The sequence below is a fragment of the Malaclemys terrapin genome, chromosome 1 (assembly GCF_027887155.1).
Source record: "Malaclemys terrapin pileata isolate rMalTer1 chromosome 1, rMalTer1.hap1, whole genome shotgun sequence".
In the NCBI taxonomy this organism is placed as follows: Eukaryota; Metazoa; Chordata; order Testudines; family Emydidae; genus Malaclemys; species Malaclemys terrapin.
This window is the reverse complement of record NC_071505.1, coordinates 305,781,648-305,805,752: the sequence shown is the minus strand read 5'-3', so window position 1 is coordinate 305,805,752 and position 24,105 is coordinate 305,781,648. Positions and strand designations below refer to the sequence as shown.

Sequence of the window (24,105 nt, the reverse complement as noted above, 5' to 3'; positions counted from 1 at the left end):
CCGACCGCATGTCGGTCGGGACGCGGGACAAACAAGGAAATATCGGGACAGTCCCGATAAAATCGGGACGTCTGGTCACCCTATCCGCAACCTAATAGTGAAACAACATTAACCGGGAGGACGTTAAGTGAGGAGTTACTATATGATTTACAGTGGTGGTTCTCAAACTTTTGTACTGGTGACCCCTTTCACATAGCAAGCCTCTCAATGTGATCTCCCCGCCTCCCTTATAAACTAAAAACACTTTTTAATATATTTAACACCATTATAAATGCTGGAGGCAAAGCGGTGTTTGGGGTGAAGGCTGACAGCTCACAACTCCCCATGTAAGAATCTTGGGACCCCCTGAGGGGTCCTGACCCCCCAGTTTGAGAGCCCCTGATTTATAAGCTATTGAGGCCTATAATAGTCATTATATATGCTTAAATATAGGCTAGTTTTTCTCACTTTGTCAATGCCTGTTCAGAGATTACCAGTCCCTTTTTTTTCCTCTTTCACGCATATAGCTTTGGCCTGGTCTACACTATGACTTTAATTCGGATTTAGCAGTGTTAAATCGAATTAACCCTGCACCCGTCCACACAACGAAGCCATTTATTTTGAAATAAAGGGCTCTTAAAATCAATTTCTGTACTCCACCCCGACGAGCGGAGTAGCGCCAAAATCGATATTGTCATTTCGAATTAGGGTTAGTGTGGCCGCAATTCGATGGTATTGGCCTCCGGGAGCTATCCCACAGTGCACCATTGTGACGGCTCTGGACAGCAATCTGAACTCGGATGCACTGGCCAAGTAGACAGGAAAAGCCCCGCGAACATTTGAGTTTTATTTCCTATTTGCCCAGCGTGGAGAGCACAGGTGATCACAGATAGCTCATCAGTACAGGTAACCATGCAGGCCGATAATCAAAAAAGAGCACCAGCATGGACCGTACGGGAGGTACTGGATCTGATCGCTATATGGGGAGAGGATTCAGTGTTAGCAGAACTTCGTTCAAAAAGACGAAATGCCAAAACTTTTGAAAAAATCTCCAAGGGCATGATGGAGAGAGGCCACAATAGGGACTCAGATCAGTGCCGTGTGAAAGTCAAGGAGCTCAGACAAGTCAAGGAGGCAAACGGTTGCTCCGGGTCAGAGCTGCGGACATGCCGCTTCTACGTCGAGCTGCATGCAGTTCTAGGGGGGGCCGCCACCACTACCCCACCTCTGACCGTGGATTCCGAGGCGGGGGTAATCTCATCAGCTACACCTGAGGATTCTGCGGACGGGGAAGAGGAGGAGGAGGACGACGAGCTTGCGGAGAGCACACAGCACTCCGTTCTCCCCAACAGCCAGGATCTTTTTCTCAGCCTGACTGAAGTACCCTCCCAACCCTCCCAAGCCAGTATCCAAGACCATGACCCTATGGAAGGGACCTCAGGTGAGTTTACCTTTTAAAATATAAAACTTGTTTTAAAAGCAAGCGTTTTTTAATGATTACTTTGCCCTGAGGACTTGGGATGCATTCGCGGCCAGTACAGCTACTGGAAAAGTCTGTTAACGTGTCTGGGGATGGAGGGGAAATCCTCCAGGGACATCTCCATGAAGCTCTCCTGGAGGTACTCCAAAAGCCTTGCCACAAGGTTTCTGGGCAGTGCAGCCATATTCCGTCCTCCGTGGTAGGACACTTGACCACGCCATGTTAGTAGCAAGTAATCTGGTATCATTGCATGACAAAGCCTGGCAGCATATGGTCCCCGTGTTTGCTGGCATTCAAGCAACATCCGTTCTTTATCTCGCTGTGTAATCCTCAGGAGAGTGATATCGCTCATGGTAACCTGGTTGAAATACAGGAATTTAATTAAGGGGACAGAGGTGGCCGTTCCTACTGGACTGTTTGCCTGTGGCTGAAAAGAAATCCTTCCCTGCAGTTAGCCAAGCGCGGGGGGGTGTGGAATTGGCCCAGAGCTTTTCGCGTTTGGCTAGCAGGGATCTTCCCTGATACCAGCCACGCGGTGGGGGGAGGGATAAAGTGATCATCCAGAGAATTGGATTTGGGGGGGGAAGGGCGGTTAGTTTGTTTTCTGCTGCTGAAGGTTAACAGGAAAACCGCAGCACTCAACGGGCTTTGCTTGGTATGTAGGAAAGGAGGGCGCAGAAGCCGAAAGACAGTGGCTTACCATGGCTGCATGCAAGTCGAATTCTGTTGCCCGGACCTGCGTCTGTGATCTCTAGCAGCAAAGCCACAGGCACTCAATATTAAGAGGCAAAATGCGACCTTGCACAGAAATCACATGTGCTATGTAATGTGAATAGTGTTGGTCACCGTGAAAGAATATAAGCATTGTTCTGTAAAATGTATCTTTTTAAAAAATTCTCTCCTTTTTTCCCTCCCTCCAGCAGCTGCAAATTTTTCAAGGCTCCCTCCTCCGTCCCGAAGGCTATCTCAGATAAGGCGTCAGAAAAAGAAGACGTGAGACGAGATGTTCGCGGAAATCATGGAATCCACCCGCAGTGAAAGAGCTCATCTGAATCAGTGGAAGGACACGGTTTCAAAGTATAGGAAAGATGCCAGTGAATGTGAGGACAGGAGGGACCAACGTGAGGAGAGGAGAGATGGTTGAGATAAGAGGTGGCGGCAGGAAGATCAGAGGAGGCAGGATGCAATACTGGGGCTGCTGCGTGAGCAAACAGACATGCTCCAGCGTCCGGTGGAGCTTCAGGAACGGCAGCAGGATAACAGAGTGCCGCTACAGACCCTGTATAACCCCCCACCCCCTTCACCATGTTCCATACCCTCCTCACCCAGATGTGTAAGAACGCGGGGGGCGGGGGGGGAGGCTCCGTACACCCTCCCATTCCACTCCAGTGGATAGCCCAAGCAAAAGGCTGTCATTTTTTTTAACCTTTTCCTTCCCGCCTATCCTCCCAAACCCCACCTGGGTTCTCTCCCTCTTTTTTTATAATCTATTAATAAAGAATAAGTGATTTTTAAACGATAGTTACTTTTATTTCCTTTGAAAGCAAGCTGGGGGAAGGGGGAGGGTGGGTTCCTTACAGAGAATGAGTCAATAAAGGGGGCGGGTTTTCATGAATGAGAAACAAACAGAAATTTCACACTGTAGCCTGGCCAGTCATGAAACTGGTTTTCAAAGCTTCTCTGATGCGCAGCGCTTCCTGGTGTGCTCTTCTAATCACCCTGGTGTCTGGCTGCGTGTAATCAGCAGCCAGGCAATTTGCCACAGCCTCCCACCCCGCCATAAAGGTCTCGCCCTTACTTTCACAGAGATTGTGGAGCACACAGCAAGCAGTAATAACAATGGGGATATTGGTTTGGCTGAGTTCTGAGTGAGTCAGTAACAATCTGAGTGAGTCAGCGACCTTTTAAACAGACAAATGCACATTCTACCACCATTCTGCACTTGCTCAGCCTGTAGTTGAACAGCTCCTGACTCCTGTCCAGGCTGCCTGTGTATGGCTTCATGAGCCATGGCATTAAGGGGTAGGCTGGATCCCCAAGAATAACTATTGGTATTTCAACATCCCCAACGGTTATTTTCTGGTCCGGGAAGTAAGTCCCTTGCTGCAGCCGTTTAAACAGATTAGTGTTCCTGAAGACGCGAGCATCATGAACCCTTCCCAGCCAGCCCGCGTTGATGTTGGTGAAACGTCCCTTGTGATCCACAAGTGCTTGCAGCACCATTGAAAAGTACCCCTTGCGGTTTATGTACTGGGTACCCTGGTGCTCCGGTGCCAAGATAGGGATATGGGTTCCAGCTATCGCCCCACCACAGTTAGGGAATCCCATTGCAGCAAAGCCATCCACTATGACCTGCACATTTCCCAGAGTCACTACCTTTCGTAGCAGCAGCTCAGTGATTGCTTTGGCTACTTGCATCACAGCAGCCCCCACAGTAGATTTGCCCACTCCAAATTGATTCCCGACTGACCGGTAGCTGTCTGGCATTGCAAGCTTCCACAGGGCTATCGCCACTCGCTTCTCAACTGTGAGGGCTGCTCTCATCTTGGTATTCTGGCGCTTCAGGGCAGGGGACAGCAAGTCACAAAGCTCCATGGAAGTGCCCTTACGCATGCGAAAGTTTCGCAGCCACTGGGAATCGTCCCACACCTGCAACACTATGCGGTCCCACCAGTCTGTGCTTGTTTCCCGGGCCCAGAATTGGCGTTCCAGGGATAGAACTTGCCCCATTAACAACATGATCTCCAAAGCACCGGGGCCTGCGGTTTGAGAGAATTCTGTGTCCGTGTCCATGTCCTCATCACTCTCGTTGCTGCGCTGCTGTCGCCGCCTCCTCCTCGCCTTGTTTTTCTGGTCCTGGTTCAGCATAAACTGCACGAGAACGCGCGAGGTGTTTACAATGTTCATGACTGCTGTCTTGAGCTGAGCGGGCTCCATGCTTGCCGTGGTGTGGAGTCTGTAGTGTTCACCCAGGAAAAAAGGTGCAAAATGGTTGTCTGCCGTTGCTTTCATGGAGGGAGGGGTGAGGCTGTACCCAGAACCACCTGCGACAATGTTTTTTGCCCCATCAGGCACTGTGATCTCAACCCAGAATTCCAATGGGTGGGGGAGACTGCGGGAACTATGGGATAGCTATGGGATGACTACCCACAGTGCAAAGCTCCGGAAATCGACGCTAGCCCCGGTACATGGATGCACACCGCCGAATTAATGTGCTTAGTGTGGCCACATACATTCGACTTTTTACAATCTGTTTCCAAAATTCAAATTCTGTAAATTCAGATTAATCCCGTAGTGTAGACATACCCTTGTTGTCACTCTGTGTGCCCAAGGTATTTATTTGAGATTAGTCATCCTGAGGGAGACAGAGGATAAGAGAAGTGAACACAAAGAGAGATGTCAGCTTTTCTTGCAGCATTTTCTAGGCAATCTGCCCTAAGCATTCTGTGCATTGAAAGTGACAAACTTTGTAGCTTATCGTTTTAGGACATCATCAATGACTTTGCTCTCCAAAAATCACAGAAGAAAATATTTTAGATTTCTGTGTTAAAATTAATGTGATGTGTAAACAGACCTACTACAGGTTGCACTGCTTCCATTAAGTAAGCTGGTCTGTGTAACTTTAACTGCTTTTGTGTTGCTGTAGATATAAAGTTTTCATATCTACTAATTAAGAAATCAGATGAAAATATGTTAATTTGAAACTATTTTATAATGCAAACAGGCATATTACAATACATTTGTTTTAGATTATTGTTCTATTTTTACAACTTCGCCTTTGTATATATGCAAATATAAAGCTTTCGTCTTTATATATTTAATATCCTTTCTGTGATGATAAAAAAATTTTTTTTACGGTATGGGGCCTCTTTACACTTGACATAGTTTAGGGCCTCAGAATGTCATAATCCGGCCCTGGCCGGAGCCTTCACATTTATTTATTGACAAAATATGCAGAATTTTGCAGAATTTTAAAATACTAGGTGTAGAATTTTTAGAATTTTTGGCACAGAATTTTTAATATTTTGATGCAGAATTCCCTCTGGAGTGTAATTAAAAGAGCTGCAGCCCAGAGAGGAAAGGTGGTCCTGGCTCTAAACCCTGGGGTAAAGGGCACCATGATCTCTGGCACTGGGAGGAGTGGGGGAAGGTGGCCATGTCGTTTTATGGAGGTCTGTAAAATAGTGATTGAAAGTCATTGGGATTTGAGTGTACAAATAAGAGCAGTGGTTTTGGATGGGGCCAGCAGATCTGTCAAATGGCCTATTGGAAAAAAATTGTTTTGTTTCAACCAAAAGAACATAATATTTAAACCAAAACTGCCTTTACAATTCGGCTGAAATGAGGGACCTCTAAATGAGCAGGACTTGGAAGGTTTGGAAACAGTAAAAATTGCAGTTAGGTGTGTCAAGTCCAAAGCAAACTCTTATCATAAAGGTGGGGGGGGGGGGAAGTTCTACAAATCAGAGAGAAACTAAAAGAAACAGAACCCCTGTTTTTGAGTGTTCAAAGATACAGAGAGACAAGGTGGGGGAGCTATATCTCTTATTGGACCAACTTCTGTTGGTTAGAGAGAGGCTTTCGAGCCCCACAGAGCTCTTTGGGTCTGGGAAAGGTACTCTGAGGGTCACAGCTAAATACAAGCAGGGCCGACTCCAGGTACCAGCCCACCAAGCTTGTGCTTGGGGCGGCACCTGGAGGGGGGTGGCGTGGTGCTCCGGCTCTGGCCGCCGGGGAAAGCGGAGCTGCGACTGGGCTCACCGCCCTCCCCGCGGCGCTCTGGCCGCCAGGGAGAGTGGGGCCGTGACTGGGCTCGCCCCCCTCTCCGCGGTGCTCCGGCTGCCGGGGAGAGCGGAGCCGCAGCAGGCTCGCCGCCCTCCCCCAGCGCTCTGGCCACCGGGGAGAGCGGAGCCCCGGCCGGGCTCTCCACCCTGCCCCCGGCGCTCTGGCCGCCGTGGAGAGTGGAACCCCGGCCGAGGAGAGCGGAGCCCCGGCCGGGCTCTCCGCCCTCCTCCCGGGGCTCCAGCCGCCAGCGGAGCCACGGCGGGCTCGCTGCCCTCCTCCTGGCACTCTGGACGTCGGGGAGAGCGGAGCCCCGGCCGGGCTCTCCGCCATCCTCCGGGGCTCTGGCCACCAGCGGAGCTGCAGCGGGCTCGCCGCCCTCCCCCTGGCGCTCCGGCTGGTCGGGGAAAGCGGCCCACGGCCGGGCTTGGCGCCCTCCCCTGCGCGTTGTATTCAGAGCGGGCCCTGAATACAAGGTGGAACAAATTGCTTAGCATAGGTAGAAAGAAGAACAGGAGTACTTGTGGCACCTTAGAGACTAACACATTTATTAGAGCATAAGCTTTCGTGGACTACAGCCCACTTCTTCGGATGCATATAGTGGGCTGTAGTCCACGAAAGCTTATGCTCTAATAAATTTGTTAGTCTCTAAGGTGCCACAAGTACTCCTGTTCTTCTTTTTGCGGATACAGACTAACACGGCTGCTACTCTGAAACTTAGCATAGGTAGTTAGCACATATTCTAAAGGGGCCATTCAAGGTTGAGCGGTCTGTTAGCACCTCTGCAGTCATAGGACAAAGAATAAGGTATTAGTGGGTTACAGGTTGTTTTAATAAACCATAAATCCAGTGTCTCTGTGCAGTCCATGAATGTTATTGTCTAACAACACTGCATACAAAGATAAGCAGGGCAGTTAGGGATTGCAGTGGACTTTGAATGGTACTTTGATTTCCTCATTCCTAGAGACTAACATTTCTCCCTCCCTTCCTATGTCTCGGTGGCCTCCCAGTTTGAATCTGCTCCCAAACTTTCTGCACCTTGCATGTAGGAATATCTATGATCCTGTTTCTGGGGAAGGAAACTAACCATGCAAAAATTACATGATTCTTTCAAGTACAGAGGGAGAAGCACCTACTCAGTGATTTGTTAAATTGGTTTGTCTCTTCTCAAAACTTAGGTTGCACTTGCCTTTGGAAATTAACTGAGGCCAAAATTGTGAAAGCTGAGTGCCTAAAGTTAGTCTCAAATCCACATTCAGGCACTAAAGTACTAGTGGCTTAATTTTCAAAGGTGTTGAGCACCTCGTATTCTAACTTCAGTGGGATTTGTCAGTGCTCAGTATCTGTGAAAATCAGGCCACTGTTTAAACTTGGACTTAGGATCCCGGATGTAGGCACCCAAATCTCTTGCCTTAATGTGTTATGAGTTGCCTGAACTGTTTGTAGTTTTGATTTGGAGTTGATACTTTTGTCTATACTCACAATGGTATAAATGTCTAGTAGAGGCTCTTTATTTGTATCTTGTAAGGTGCTGAGCACACTAGCACGTAACTGATAATAGATTACAAACTCATAAGAGAAAAATAACTATCCCAACTCCACTGTAATACCCAACTCTCCACAAGAGGGATCTAAGCCAGAACTGTGACTCATGTCAGTGTGCGGCCTGTTCTGTTGCCTCCCAACCCAGCTTTCCTGTGTCTGTCCCGCATCCTGCAATGTATCCCTGCATGTTCCAAAAAGTGACTTATTTAGTTCTGGTAGGAAAAAGAAGTTGGTAGTTTTCGCTCCCTCCCCCCCCCATCTCCTAAAACCAGTAAGACCAGGTCTACACTTCAAAGTTTTGCTGGCATAATTATTTCGGTTGGGAGGGGTAATTTTTTGGGTATGACATAGCTATGCTGGCAAAAATCCTAGCGTAGATGCAGTTACACTGGTCAAAGAGTACTTTTGCTGGTACAGCTTTTTATGCACTGAATGGGAATAATCTTATACCACCTGTTAAAAAAAAAATGTTTTTCCTGTACCAGTGTGGCTGTTAAGTATAGATAAGACCCAGAAATGCTGGAACAATTTGTATAGCGGGGGTACTGAGACCCATTGAACCAAACTGTGAACCCTAGTCTCTAAGGTGCCACAAGTTTCAGAGTAGCAGCCTGTTCTTTTTGCGGATACAGACTAACACGGCTGCTACTCTGAAACCTGTATGTAATGGAAACCACTTCAAGCCAGGGGGTGCAGTACCACCCTTAGTTCCAGCTCCTTTGATAAGGCCCAACTTAATTATTTGAAAGTACCTCTGGTTCACATTGCTGTATTGCTGCGGGTCTGTTAATGTTTCCATTTTAAGCTTCTATTTTCTGAGATTTATAACTTGGTTGTAACAATTTTCTTTGAGTCAATTGTACAAAGTTTAATTTGAAACATTTCTTGTATATTTGATTATAATTCGTATGGCTTTAAATGATTGCAAAAGCAGTTTGTTTACAATATAGTCAAATTTCCATACTGAAAATGAGAGAGTCTGAAAAGTTGTATAGTAGGTGTGGTATTTTATTTTCCTTCGGTTGTGTTTTTGTAGACTTGCTGTATCAAACATGTAGTCAGGACAGTCTGTATTTTCTTGACAAGGATTTTTCTTTTTCTTTTTTCATATAAACTGCACCATGAGTGTAAACATTGCTAATCAGATGTAAATCGCATGTTGAGGGCTGAAAAACTGGAGAAAAATAATACAGTACTTTAAATTACACATTGCCATGTATTCCAAAAATCAGATGGCTAGAAAAGATATTTTAAAATCACACTTGCCACAAAGGCCCAAATATATTATACAAAACAGACCACACCTTGTACTCTAAGGCTATTACTTATTTTTTTACAACAGTTTGTAGAAGACTGATAGTGAGAAATTATTATGAGCTGCTTTCAGAGTGACTGTGATCTGAGATTTAAATGAACCAGATCTGGATGTAATTATTGTTTTAGTCCCCAAACATTTTCCTTTTCCTGTTATCTCATGTAGCAACAGCTGTATTTACCCATTTTCCAGTCTGTTTTGAGAGAGGGGGGTGAAGGAAAGTGTTCACGTGCTTTTTATATTTTTAACTGTTTATTTCATTTTGTAGTTTTATTACAAAGAGAGGTGGAATTACATAAAAGCAATCCAATATTGTCAGTCCTAAGTGTTCAAAAAAACAACAACCCATGAGTCAGTTTCCCCAAAAGCATGAGATTGGCTTCAAAATCATGTGATTTAAAAAAAAAAAGAGGTTTTTTATTATTTACCTTCTGGTTTTTGAGTATTTGGGGTTGTTTTCCAATCTTTCTCCAACTATGACAGCTAGAAACTTACTTATTTTAATGAAAGTTGAGAATCATTCATAATCTCATAATTCCAGAAGCAGAGACGTTAAGGAAAACACCTAATACCATGAGTTTTTTAAAATAAATCTACAGTATTGGCAACATTTTCAAACGGTGGTGCCTATAGGTGTGCATCTAAATTAAAATAGCCTGGTTTTTCAGATGTGTTTTACTTAGATGCCTAGCTTTAGCCACTAGAGCAGGAGCAGGCAAACTTTTTGGCCTGAGGGCCACATCAGGTTTCCAAATTGTATGGCGGGCTGGTTAGGGGAGGCTGTGCCTCCCCAAACAGCCAGGCGTGGCCCGGCCCCTGCCCCCTATCCCCCAATCCCCCCTGCTTCTCGCCCCCTGAAAGCCCCCCCAGGACTCCTGCCTCATCCAACCCTCCCTGTCCCCTGAAGGCCCCCCTGGAACTCCTGCCCCATCCACACCCCCACTCCCTGTCCTCTTACCACCTCTGGACCTCTTGCCCCGACTGCCCCCCGCCGCCCTATCCAACTTCTCCTCTCATTCCTGACTGCCCCTGGGACCTCTACCCCATCCAACCACTCCTTCTCCCTAACCGCCCCCTGCCGCCCCATCCAACCCCCAGGAGCTCGCAGCCCCGCCACTCAGAGCATTGCGCCAGCTGCACAGCGAGCTGAGGCTGTGGGGGAGGGAGAACAGTGGGGGAGGGGCCCAGGGTAGCCTACTGGGCCAGGAGCTCAGGGGCAGGGAAGGAGGGTCCTGCAGGCCTTAGTTTGCCCATCTCTGCACTACAGTTTCAAAATGCTGGTCTCCATCCTTAATGAAGTAATTGAATCACGTTCAAGCCCCTGCATTTCTCCATGGTTTTATGTGAAAAGAAACTTGAATAGTAGAAATCAAATTTGATTTTTTTAAAATAAAATTATACTTAAGAATGTACTGTACAAAGAGAGTAGCTAATAATGTTGTAATTGATTTTTAACAGGGATGTAGAACTCACCAGCCATCGTGATTATAAAGACTACAGAGAAACTATACTAACCAGACCACTAGTATTCTTCACAAATGTCAGAACAAAAAATTATTCCTCAAAAGGTATGTATGTATGTTATATAGTTCCTTTTCATTATTCGTGTTTAGACTTGCTTGATTAAAAATAAAGGGTGAGACAGATCCTCCAGCTGATGTAGATTGGCATAGGATCTGGCCCATTGTGTTGATCTTTTGGGATACGACAGCTTCCATTCTAATATTGTTTTCAATTGCTTATAATTTTCAGTTGGGCTAAAATGTTTTACACCCTTCTTACAAGGCGTTGTTCCCCAGAAAATCCACAAAATATCCAGCAGTATTTAATGCTGACAGTTTGAGTTTTAATACTTTTACCCCTTATGGTAGTGGATTATTTACTTCTGGGAGAATTCTGCATCCCTATGCGTGCACAAAATTCATGTCCTCACAGATTTCTTTGGTTCCCTGCACAAAAATTACTCTCTGACAGGGAAGTAAAGGGAATCTGCAAGAGTGGTCATGCACCCCTCCCCAGCAGCATGGGCGCATCGTTTCAGGCATCCACAGTAGCCAGCGGAGAGGTAAATCACCATGTTGGGGGAGAGGGGGTGTTTGGGGACATCTATGGGCATAGTTTGGAAGGCAGAGGGGGTGTTGCCCCCCAAACAGAGGCAGGACATGGGGGGAGGGGCACTCTGGCTCGCTGATTGCAGTTGGACGCAACCCCCTGGGTCCTAGTACCAGTCATCTTCCCCTTCTATGTGTGCTGGGCATGCCCTGCGTGGCCATCGTCCTGTTTTATGTACAAGAGTGAGCAGGGATGGCAGGTTTGTAGACATTTTGGTGGTGCCCAAACTCTGCCCCCCACCTGCCTAAGGCTCTAGGAGGAAGTTTGGGTTGAGGGAAGAGGTCTAGGGTGCAGACCCTGGGCTGGGGCAGGGGATTGGGGTGCAGGACGGGTGAGAGGTTGGGTTCTGGGAGGGAGTTTGGGTGGGGGAGGGGGCCTGGGGTGCAGGCTCTCGGATGGAGTTTGGGTGCAGGCTCTGAGGGTGTAGGAGGGGGCCTGGGGTTCAGACTCTGGGATGGAGTTTGAGTGTAGGCTCTGGGCTTGGACAAGAAGTGGGGGTGCAGGAGGGGGTGAGGGGTGCAGGCTCTGGGACAGAGTTTGGGTGCTGGCTCTGGGCTGGGGGTGGAGGTGCAGTCTCTGGGAGGGAGCTTGGAGATGGGAGGGGAGCTGAAGGGGGGGTGCAGGCTCTGGGAGGGGGTGGGGGAATGCAGCGCTTACTTGGGACTCCTAGGCAGGGCAGGCCGGGAGTCTCCATGTGCTGCTACCCCAGGCACTGCCCCCGCAGCTTCCCATTGGCTGCAGGGGCACTTGGGGCAGGACACAGACCCACCCCGCCCAGGGGCTGCAGGGAGGGGCTGGCAGCCATGTGGAGCGAGCAGGGAGGAAGCCGCTTAGCTCTGCTGCACTGCCAGTGGTGAGTGGGGCCCCCGGGCTGTTTTAAATGGCCCGGGGGATGCGTGGTGGCGGAAGGCGGGGCCAAGGGAGAGACCCAGCCCCAAACATTGCTGGAGCTGAGCCCTGGGCCAAGAATATTCCTGGTGCTTGCTCCTGCTGCCCTCCTCCCCCCATTGCTCTATCCACTTCTCTTCCCCATCCCATGCCCCTTCCCCTCCCCACTGCCCTCTATGCTTATGCACAACATGCCCTGCTGTCAGTCAGTGGGCACTCATCAAGGATATGCGACAGTCTGAAGTTGATTGTCAACTTCAGACTGTCGCATATCCCCAGCCTCCGCAGCATTGGCAGCCCAGATACCACTCCAGGTGGGGGTGAAGAGAGCCAGTGAACCAAGCAATCTTGTGCCACCTCCACCCCGCCAAAATAGCTATCAAACTATGCTATGGGGATGCCCCAGCTGGTGGCTCCTACCTGCCCCGGGCTCAACTGCTAGTCCCGGCTGGATTGGAGATGGGGGAAGGGGGGACTTCCTCTTCCTCTGCAAAGAACAGTTGGGTCTGGGTCAGAACCAGCCCCAGAAACCTCCCCCCCCTCTGCAGGAAGCTCCACATCCCTCTCCCCTCCTGCTTCCTGCCCCCTTCACTCTTCAGCCAAAGGGGGAGGGGTCACTGTATGGGGAGCTGCTCCCCCATGCATCCAGACACCCTCCTCCCCCCAAAGCCTCACCTCCTGCACCCAGAAGCTCCCAATGAGCCCCTGTGCATTCAGATCTGCCCCCATCCGCCTGAAGCTGGACCCCCGCTGAGCTGCCCACATCCAGATTGCTCCTCACAGAACCCTCTCATCCCACACCTGGATCCCCAGCACACTTGGATCCTGCTACGCTGACCCTGCCTGCCCACACCTGGTGCACCTGGCATGGAGGGGCAGCGCCGGTCCTTGCGCTGGGTCAGGGTCTGGGGGGAGATGAGTGGGGGGGAGCAGGCTGCAGGGTGATTTCCCACCTCTGTGCAGCCAGTGACCTGTGCTCCCCACTGCCATGTTGGAGTCTTAACTTTTATTTATTGACAAAATTGGCAGAATTTTTAATTTTTTGGCACGTAATTCCCTCAGGAGTAGTTATTATATAGGTGTGGATCCAATGGGAGCATGATTCCCTAAAGAGCAACTGCAGACATACATATATCGGTCATTGGAGAGGATCAAATCTGGTACCTTTGACACCAAAACCACAGGCTTCTAACATGAAGCTAAAGGAGTTCTCCAGTATCTGCTCCAAATAGCTGTTCAAGCTTTACCAGTTGCTGGGGCTTGCTACTACAGGGAGATGTGATCACACCATTTATCCAGTTGTTTTACATGCATTAACAGAGCTATATGGGGATTTTTCACAAGGCCTGCCTGAACTTTTTTATTAGATGAAAATTCAGCCAATAATATTTGGGATATGGGTAGAGAATGGTCTAAAGCAGTGGTTCTCAACCAGGGATATACATACTCCTAGGAAGTAACAGAGGGTCCTGTGGCACCTTTAAGACTAACAGAAGTATTGGGAGCATAAGCTTTCGTGGGTAAGAACCTCATAGGGGTATGTAGAGATCTTCCAGGGGGTACATAAACTCATTTAAATATTTGCCTAGTTTTATAACAGGCTACGTAATAAGTACTAGCGAAGTCAGTACAAACGAAAATTTCATACAACTTGTTTATACTGCTCTGTATACTATACATTGAAATGTAAGTAGAGTATTTATATTCTAATTGATTTATTTTATAATTATATGGTAAAGATTAGAAAGTAACCAACTTTTCAGTAATAGTGTGGCCGTGACACTTTAGTATTTTGTCTGATTTTATAAGCAAGTAGCTTTTAAGTGAGGTGAAACTTGGGGTATGCAGACAAATCAGACTCTTGAAAGGGGTACAATTAGTAACATTTTAACTGTATCAGTTTCAGAAAAAACATACGCACTTATCGTGAACACACGACATCCTAAGATCAGAAGACAGATAGAGCATGGTATGAACACAGTAATATCCTCAGTGTTCGGAGAAAGTTACAAACTGCGGGTGAGTCCTGGATATGTGCTGTTAATAAGATATTCAAGGCTGTTTGTGCTGAACATTAACTTTCCTTTTGGCTTGTGTGAGGCACAAACAGAAGTGGTTTCTGGAGGAAACTTGCAAATAAACAGATTTATAATGCATGTTTTGGTATAGCCTATTCTCTTTAAATATAAACTATACAACATATATTAAAATAATAATAAAAAAACCCAATATGGGTTCAAAGTTTAGGCATCTGCTTTGTCCTTGGCAGTGAACTGAGATGTTCTTTAGTTGCCAAACTCAAAATTCTGTGTTTCAGATTTGTGGGTTTTTTTTTTTTTTTACATTGCTAGCAAGTAAGGGTCCAATTTTGCCCTCATTTGTTTTTAATCTGATTAAACTTAAAGCATTCAATGCATCCTGTTGAGCAGAGGACATAAAATATTGTTGCTCTTGTGAGAGTGCCCAAAAGGGTAACAGCTTTATTTGCAGGAATGAATTCTAACTTATAAAATACTGTGAACTATAACATTATACCAATCTATTTTAGTGCGGTACATAACATGCATTGTAAGAGACCATTCAAGATGAAATGGCCAGTTATGACCTCTGCAGTCATAGGACAAGAAAGGCATAGTTAGTGGGTTACAGATTGTTGTAATAAATCATAAATCCAGTATCTGATTACCGTTGATTGTGACAGTCTGTAACCCACTAACCTCCCCTTTCTTGTGCTATGACTGCAGAGATGCTAACTGGTCATTTTACCTTGAATGGGTTCTTACATCTTGTGTTAACAACTTATGCTAAACCATCTGTTCCACCTTGTATTTAGCTGTGACTCTCTTGAGTACCTTTCCCAAACACAGAGGAACAGCTTTGTGTAGCTCAGAAGCTTGTCTCTTTCATCAACAGAAGTTAGTCCAATAAAAGATATTACCTCACCCATCTTGTCTCTCCAATATCTTGGGACCAACACGGCTACAACAACACTGCAAACAATATGTGAGCATTTAGATAGCCTACTCAGTTTAGTACTGAATTTCAGCTACATGATGTTCTCCTGCAAAGCGTGGATTTCCATCCCCAACAGGCCCTCTCCATCCCAAAAAAGGAATACGGTCTGACTAAAAGTGGGTGGAAGCATAAAGTAGCACTAGTCCATTACAGTGTAACAGAAAAAGCTGACTCAAAGGAATACATTTTGTGTAAATTACATGTCAACTTTAGTTGGAATCATTTATGCCCTTCATCTCCAGATGTGTAGTCATTAAAGCCCAGATCCTAAGGTATGTAAGTGCCTAATATCCTTTTATTTAAATGTACTTCACTTTGCAGATGGCCATGGGAGAGATTTTCAGATCTGCACTTCAGAAACACATGATCAATTAGCTAATTGCTAATAAAGGAAGTTAAGTGTCTAAATTCTTTTGAGGATCTGGGCCTATCTAACTGTATATCAGGTTACATGTTTCTTCATATCTGCAAGATAAATCAGAGATGCAGAATTATTATAGGGGGTATTATGTGGATTGCAACATTCTCCAGAGGACTTAGGGGACATAAAGCAGGGGTCGGCAACCTACAGCACGCGTGCCAGACACAGCACGCAAGCCGATTCTGAGTGGCACACTGCTGCCCACTGAGAGGAGGAGGAGGAGGGGCAGAGGGGCCGGAATGCACCACGCTGTGGGAAGAAGGGGGAGGGTGAAGCTTGGCTGACGCAGGATCAAGCTTCTGTCTCCTGCCCCTGCAGGGGAGAGCGGTGGGGGGGGTCCCGGCCCCCCGCAGCCCCCCCGTCCACCGCTCTCCCCTGCAGGGGCAGGAGGCAGAAGCTTGGTCCTGCAGCAGCCAAGCTTCCCCCCTCCCCTGCTTCTTTGCACAATGTGGTGCATTCCGGCCCCTCCTCCTCCCAGAGGAGCAGAGCCGAGCGCAGCATGCTGGCTGCTCCGTAGAGCAGGCAGAGAGAGGTAGGGACGGGCCTGGGGGAAGGGGGTGGAACAGGTCATATCCCTCCCAGCCCCCTGCCATGAGCTGCTCAGGGCAGGGGGCTGGGAGCACCCCCACGAGCCGAGCACCCCAGCCTTCTGTCTTGCACCTCCCCACCCCAACACACACCCATCCCTCTGCCCTGCACCCCCACAGCTCCATCCCTCTGCCCTGCATCCCCCCCACACACACCCCAGCCCTCTGCCCTGACCTCGAGTTGCCCCCAACACCCAGCCTTCTGCCCTGCACCTCCACACCCCGTAGCCCTCTGCCCTGACCTCGAGTCCCCCCCAACACCCAGCCCTCTGCCCTGAACCCCCCACCCAGCGGGCTGAGCAGGCTGGTGGCGTAAGATCAGCATTTTAATTTAATTTTAAATGAAGCTTCTTAAACATTTTGAAAACCTTGTTTACTTTACATACAACAATAGTTTAGTTATATAATATACACTTAGAGAGCGACCCCTTCTAAAAAAACGTTAAAATGTATTACAGGCACACGAAACCTTAAATTAAAGTGAATAAATGAAGACTTGGCACACCACTTCTGAAAGGTTGCCTACCCCTGACATAAAGCAATAAATGAATTACATTAAAACCTGACTGTTGCATTTTCATCTGTGACTTGTTGAGTGTTACTCTAGTATTGCTTAACATTCTGTAAAGGAAATCATTACTCATTTTGTTCAGACCAACATTCTGAAATTTCAAACGGGGGGAAAAAAAAGCATATCTAATGATGAATGAACTGAAAAATATATATCTTTTAAAAATTTCCTCTGGGATGAAAACATTGGCATAGTGTTCTACTAAGTGTTTTATACCATCATGTGTGAGCAGCACTTCACAAAGCAAATTGTGTATACAAAATGTGTGATGCTAGGTCATTCATATCAGATACTTATGCCAGGTTTACATTTAAAAAAAAGATTTGTTGCTATAGTTATACTGGCAAACTCCTCTATTATAGATGCCGTTGATATCGGCAAAAAATGCTTTTGCCAGTGCAGCTTAGACTGGTTTGGCACACTAAATAACCTATATTGGCAGAACACTTTTGTGCTGATCTAATTGTGTCTATACTGGCAAAAGCCCTAGTGTAGAAATGTCACCAAAAAATCCCATACCCAACCAACTTTGCTATACTGGTAAAAGTTTCTAATGTAGGCCTGGCCTTAGACATTATTCCTAGAATTTCAGAAATATGTACTCTGCGTGCATGAATAAATTATGTGTACACGTGACTATTTAGATGTCTAACAGCTATTTGTGCATGTCATTTTTGCAGACACATGTACAATCACTGTAATTGCACGTGCAAATTTTTCATGCACACTTCTGTATATGCAATTCAGAAAATGTAGGCTCCGATAATTAGGTTTACACTCAAATATACTTTTGATAATGCTGTCCTTTGGTAGGAAGACCATTAATATCCTTTCAGGTAAGAGAATTTCTAAGAAGTACCTGGTATATTTTGTGCTGTAAAGCCAGAATGAGGCACTAGGAAATAATCTATCCCCCAAAATAGGATTAGCTATTTTATTAGCAATTAACTAATTAATCATGTGTTTCTGAAGTACAGAGCTGAAAATCTCTCCCATGGCCATCTGCAACGTGAAGTACATATTTATGAAAAGGTAAAATCTGGTTGGTAATAGGCAATCTTCATGTTATACAGAAGTCTGCCAAAATGTGTAGTTTCAGCACATTTTTTTACTGAGAAGACCATGATATAGCTGTGAGCATGGAATTTGAGCTTTAACTTGAATTTTTTTGCTTCTGTAAGACTAGACCCTTGTCAGGCTAATGTAGTTTTCACCCTTCAGTCTCGTCTTCATAGCACAAAAAACCTAGGACAATTGTAGTTTGTCAGGTTAACATTTTAAGGATGAGGAAATTATGACAATACAGGTATAGGCCATCTCTGGAGGGCAAAAAGGAACTATAATCATAGGAGTTTAGTATTCAAACATCTCTTCATTGAAGTCCCTTGCCCATTATATAAAGTTTATTTGAAAGCATCACTGCACCTGCTAGTATCACTAGGATCACTGCTTTGACACTTCTCCCTCTTTTCTCCCCGCCCCATCACAAGGAAAGGAGGGGGAAAGTGAGTCAAATGTCAAAGCAGTGATGCTAGTGATAGACAGCTGTGCGGTATGGGGATTAGAATGCTGCAGGTCTCCATGTCTGCAACTGCAGATTCAAATTCTATGGGTAAGTTTTTTTTTTTTGTTTTGTTTTGTTTTTTGTTTTTTAAATAGGATGTCACATCTAAAGTATAAGTTGTAAGCTCTTTGAGGCAGAGATCATGCCTTACATGATTTAAACATTTAACTATATATAATTTTTTTTTCCCCCCCAGTTTGATTTCCAAGAAGTTGTCAAGAATTTTTTCCCTCCTGGAAGCCATTTAGTTACCGGAGAAGACTTGAGCTTTTCCTATGAGTTCAAATCTGATGCCCTGTTTGATTTCTTCTATTGGTTTGGGATCAGCAAAAACACAGTTGCAGTGACTGGGAAAGTTTTGAATTTGTCCAATACCACTCCAGAAAAGAAAGAAATAAGCACTATGTTTCTAGAAAAAATGAGTGAACCTTATGTCCGTTTGAACAGTTTTTCAGACAGAAAATTCACCTCAAGAGGTAGGTTGATATCATACAAGACAAAAACCTACTGTTACTGCTTTTTAATGTACTATAACTCAACTCCAATTATTTGAACTCTGATTATCTAAAATCAGGATTATACAAAATTCAGAAATGTCCCCTGAAACACATTCTGGATTTCTGAAATTCCATTTTTTTTAAGCCAGCAATTTTAAATGTCTCCTACATCATTTCAATAATTAGTGTGTACCTTCAGTTATAGGTGAAGCTATGCAGTGAGCAATGTAAAACCATCTTCATTTAGCATATCTTTATGACATAGAGAATGATTTTGTCATATACAACATGGGGCTTTGAAAAACCAAGCTCAAATAATATTTATTCAACACTTTTCCTGCTTTAACCCATGCACATATCATTAAAATCACTTGTATCACAGCCAGAATTAGAGTGCAAGTTCTTTGGCGGGGAGGGGGTAAATCATGTCATGATTTATTTGGGCTGCAAAGGAATTTGAACATTTTTTTTGGTGTTGCATAAATAATTATGTAAATCCAATAACCAAATGCCTCATAACCAATTGTCAACTAGTTTGTAAAAAAAAATTCATTGTTATAAGACTAAATTGGTAAAAATGTTCACCCAAGTTGAGTGCATACAGTAGTTAATTGTCCATGCTATTGGCAGGTTCTTTGTCTCCTCTGCAATTTTTTAAAAAATGTCCTGCTTTTTTACATGATGGCATGACTTGTGCACACATACATATGCAACCCACAATGTCAGCTATAGACAGCTGAAATAAAACTTTTTTGTTGTTGTTAATTACAGCAACTGGAGCTGTCCATGAGCTTTGATGGTGCTTTCCTGTTTTTTGTTGTTTTGTTTTTTGGTTTTTTTTGTAGGTTATTATGATTAAGATTTTTAAACATGATACTTAAGAATACTCTGTGGTTTTTAAAAGAAAAATAGAAATGGATGGGAGCTTCTGCCCTAGGTTATTTTGAGGGACTGGCTGTCCCCATCTCCTCTCCTCTTGCTTCCTTTATCTCCTCTCCACCTTTTCTTTTTTTCTGGTACCTTATTTTCCTCTCATCTGTTCTTTACTACTTTTCCCAATTTCATCTTTCCCTGCTGTTCTCTCCCCCTTCTTTATACTCTTCTCAGCCTCCCCCACTTTTCTTTAAAAATAAGCTCTTTAACTCTACAGTGGTTATAATATTTCTCCAAAACCAACAGGAGGATAAGGAAGAGGAGATGGGAGAGAAGCAGCTCCACTTTTTTGCCAATTTGTAACTAACACTGTGACAAACTAATGCTCCTGCTCATAATGCACAAATAAAACTAGGCCCCCATCTTCCTGGATTGTCCAGTGCTCTAGCCTTGGTTACATCCCAACTATGCTAAACCTTCTAACCTTGTTGTAAATGTGTCCCGAGCTTGGTTACAACTGAAAAGTGAACAGGGCCTAAAGTCTCCTCTGTATTATCCCCACGGCACAGTTAAAACATTCCATTTTGTGGCGTACATGGGAATTTAACCATACCCCTAAAAGTCAAAATGTGCTAAAGTCAAAGGCCCCATCTATGACAGAGAAACAGTTTTAACAGTTGTAATTAAATTCATTAGCATATTGACTTGTCTTTCTAACACATTTTGGAGCTTGGCCTGTGAACATTGTGCTGAACCATATTCTAATCAGGCTAAAATTATATTATCTAGAGAATTTTGCCTAATTCCTCGAACACTTTTTGAATCTGGCTAGAACATGGCCCAGATATAGCCACAGTTCAGCCTGGTCTATTAGAATGTGGGCTGAGATGCAACAGAGCTTAATAACCATTGTCAAACTTGTGTGTTTTCTTTGAGGACCTCTGGATATTCCCACTTGTGGGATCTGGCACTGAATTACCTTGAAAAGCTGTACACTCTTGTATGTAGAGTAGGGTGACGGCATCACCATCTCACAGGAACACTCATGGAATCCCCAACAGATGTGGTTTTTCAAGGCAGTTGTGCAGCTCAGCAATTCAGTGGTGCCAAATCCCACAAGTTATGAATACACAGAGGCAACTCTTGAACAATTACTGGTAAGCAACGTTTCTTTATAGAGGAGATGAACCTTTAAATATGTGAAATACTGCTAATTGTCCAGCAAAGGCTCTATATCCCAAGAAGGGAACATTTTTCCCTTCCTCTTAACTTTCAATGGGAGTTGGGTGTCTAGCTGCCCTGTGTGCCTCTGAAAATCTCCCTTAATCTCCTTTTTGGTACTCTAGACTCTAGAGCACTCCGCTTCTTTACTCTTCAAACTTGTAACTAAACCACTTCTTGCTCATGCTTTGGTGGTGGGCCTTACTATTTTGTTTATTTCCTAGTAGGTCTGTTGTAAACCATGCTCTTCTTACTATTTTTCAGATTCGATAGATGGTTTTAACTGCAGTCCGACACCACAGCCATCTTTAACAAATCCTCCTGTGAGAGTATGTTGAACCCCAAGAGTTCAAGAATCAGAAGGAAGACCAACAAAATTCATGAAATTGGTATAAAAATCATAAGACTTTCAACTGAGAATGCAAATGCACATCAATGCATTGCAGGAGTGAGAAGTTTGAGAAGGGAGGAGTGAGGCAGCTGTTCCTTGTTTGTGTCTAGGATACCAGGAAGGGATTCTGCTCTATTCTTTACTCTTCCATCCCCAAACATCATCCTGTTTCTTTTGAAATGGGCATCTCCATGGGAAGCAGAGTAGTCAGTGGGTATTGTGTAGCTCCTCTTTTCCTCTGTCCATAACACCAAGTCTGTTTGCTTACCACTGCAACGCACACTGAGGCCTGGGCTACACTGGCGCTGTACAGCGCTGCAACTTGCTGCGCTCAGGGGTGTGAAAACGTCCCCCCCCCCCCCGAGCGCAGCGTTGTAAAGCGCCAGTGTGATCAGAGCCTGCAGCACTGCGTGCTCTCTCGCAGCACTGCAAGCTACTCCCCTCGGAGAAGTGGAGTACTTACAGCGTGACTACACTCACGCTTCACAGCGCTGTGAATTCCCGAGTGTAGCCAAGGCCTCAGTACAGAATTCTTCTATGATTGCTACTTCACTTGCTTTGCCTAAACCCAGATGGTGAGGTGATTAGCATGGTTCTCCTGAAGACTTGGCAATGTGAGAATAGGTCTCAAATTGTTGGTTAGGAAACTGTTATCACAGTGTTCCAATAAACATCCAAGTTAGGCTCTGTTATCACTGGCTGTTGGATCATGTTTAAACACCTTTTTGCTGCAACTTCTCCTGAACTTTCTTACAACACTGGCCAAACTATGTTAAGCCAAAGAATCTTCATTAAAAAATGTTTAAAACTATTCCTTGATCCCTATCCACACAAGTAAGCCTAGCAGAGTTATAAACTAGTTTTGCTACAATCTGTTTTGATCTATGTTTAAATGTATTTTTAAAAACGTTTCTGAGGCCAGTGAGGACTTGAGGACTGACAAGGCTGTTGTGAATCTAGAAGCTGGGTATAGTATCCAAGATTGTTTTCTAACTGTTGATCTATAAATTTTTGGGGCGAAAAAAATAGAAGCTTGCGATTAAGGCAGAGGACAGGGAATCAGAAGATCTAAATTCTGTTCCCACCTCAGTCACATGCTGTTTAACCTCTCTGTGCATCTATTTCCAAAAATATGTAAAATGGGGGAAAAACATTTAATCTATCTCTCAGGAGTGTTGAGGCTTCATTGATGTTTGTAAAGCCCTTTCAGAGCCTCCTACGGGAGGTGCTAAATGAGTCCAATGTTGCTATACTTGTACTTTTTTAAAGTGGTCTGGGTATGCTGCTATCTCACTTGGAGATGACTGAAGTCTGAGACTATAAGTTATGCCTTGAGGCAAGTACACTATTATCTTCTGGCACACTAAATCAGTTAGTAAAAATCTTAAACTTCAATACTGTTACTTAAATCACAGTATGTTTTGTTACTTAAAATGTTTTCCACTTACTGCCATTCTTTTAGAGGTTAAAAAAAAATTCGGTATAAAACCCATCAGTAGTAATGAATCTCTTTCCAAAGGAGGCTTTAACACAAAACAAGGCTGTACATTCACTTTATCTCTCATAGTTTGAGATTTTTAGCTGTAATTTGTTTGATGTCTTCATTTATCATGTGCATTTTACTGGTAGTATTTAAAGTGTCAGATGGGTCATGACTTTCAAAACTTTTAAAAATCAGCCACTGTTAATGGTTGAGCCATACATTGTCTCCCCCATTGAATAATTGATCATGGAAGAACTTCTTGAGAAACAGATGCATACAGTACACATGGCTCCTGAGGTTAAAATGACTGACATTCTTGATGACTTGGTGGAAGACTAAATTTCACAGTATTTTGTACACACTTCCAGATATTGGTGAGAATCCACATTGCCATAGACACTGGAAGCACCCTGGTAATTACTTTGATTCATAAAGAAAGACTTATGGTAGCTGAGAACTTGCCACAAAATTCTTCTTTCTTTCCAGAATACCTGTAAAGCAGCCTTGGAGACTATATTAATAGCAATCTTACATCTTGCAAAGTTTAGACTGAATAACTAATTTTGAAGATGCTTTTAATAAGTTTTCAATTATGCAATTTGACAGAGTGGCAGCTGGCCTTGGTGACTAATTTTTTTTCTATATGTATGGTGTCTGAGTAAAACTGACTTTAGTAATAAACCTAATATACCATATCCTTTATAATCAACATTGTAATGAAGTTCTTCTGTATTTTACTGCTGGCCTTTGTGTACTTTTATTAAGCTCATGTATACTGTACAGTAGTCTTTTTTTACTCTGTTTGAAGCTATCTACTGTATATACTTGCTCAAACACCTTAATTTTGCTTGTTCAGAAAAAATCCTATGAGGAGTGGAATAATACTCATATTGTTAGAATACAGCATTAAATTTTGCTGGAATCCACCTATAAAGGGACTAGTCAAACTTTAAATATCTTGTAAACTTATTTTAGACATTTTCTAATATTGCATTGTATAGGACCACACAACTATTTTGTACATTTTTTTTGTACTTTTGTTTAAAATAGGTTATTTCCAGTTCTAAAGATTTGTTTTTAATGTATGATTCTACCTGTGTAGGCATGTGCCAAAACTGGAGCTGTCGATTAAAAAATTAATCAAACTGTTTAAATAGTATTCTATTGCTTGTTATATTTTTTGATGTGTTTTTTACATTTTCAAATATTGATTTGAATTACAACACAAGTGTACAGCACTCACTTTATTATAATTTGCACTGTAAAAAAACATTTTTCAATTCACCCAATACAAGCACTGTAGGGCAATCTCTTTATCATGAAAGTTGAACTTACAAATGTAGAATTATGTACAAATAAAACTGCATTCAAAAATAAAACT

General features: G+C 44.3%; 2 protein-coding genes across 2 annotated transcripts in view; both read left to right on the top strand.

Annotated features, from left to right (window-relative positions):
- MEDAG (mesenteric estrogen dependent adipogenesis) overlaps nucleotides 1–23,883 on the top strand; it is a 28,727-nt gene extending 4,844 nt beyond the window's left edge. Inside the window, exons 2-5 of the mRNA XM_054015358.1 lie at nucleotides 10,560–10,669; nucleotides 14,002–14,120; nucleotides 18,456–18,735; nucleotides 21,115–23,883. Of these exons, the coding sequence (XP_053871333.1) occupies nucleotides 10,560–10,669; nucleotides 14,002–14,120; nucleotides 18,456–18,735; nucleotides 21,115–21,188 (583 nt within the window). The 3' untranslated portion in view covers nucleotides 21,189–23,883. The remainder of the gene's footprint in view (nucleotides 1–10,559; nucleotides 10,670–14,001; nucleotides 14,121–18,455; nucleotides 18,736–21,114) is intronic.
- On the top strand, nucleotides 409–2,892 carry LOC128829895 (uncharacterized). Its single transcript, XM_054015359.1, has 2 exons — nucleotides 409–1,420; nucleotides 2,380–2,892. The coding sequence occupies exons 1-2, from the start codon at nucleotides 892–894 to the stop codon at nucleotides 2,454–2,456; spliced, it is 606 nt and encodes a 201-aa protein (XP_053871334.1). The 5' UTR covers nucleotides 409–891; the 3' UTR covers nucleotides 2,457–2,892.
- Nucleotides 23,884–24,105: the final 222 nt, after the last annotated feature.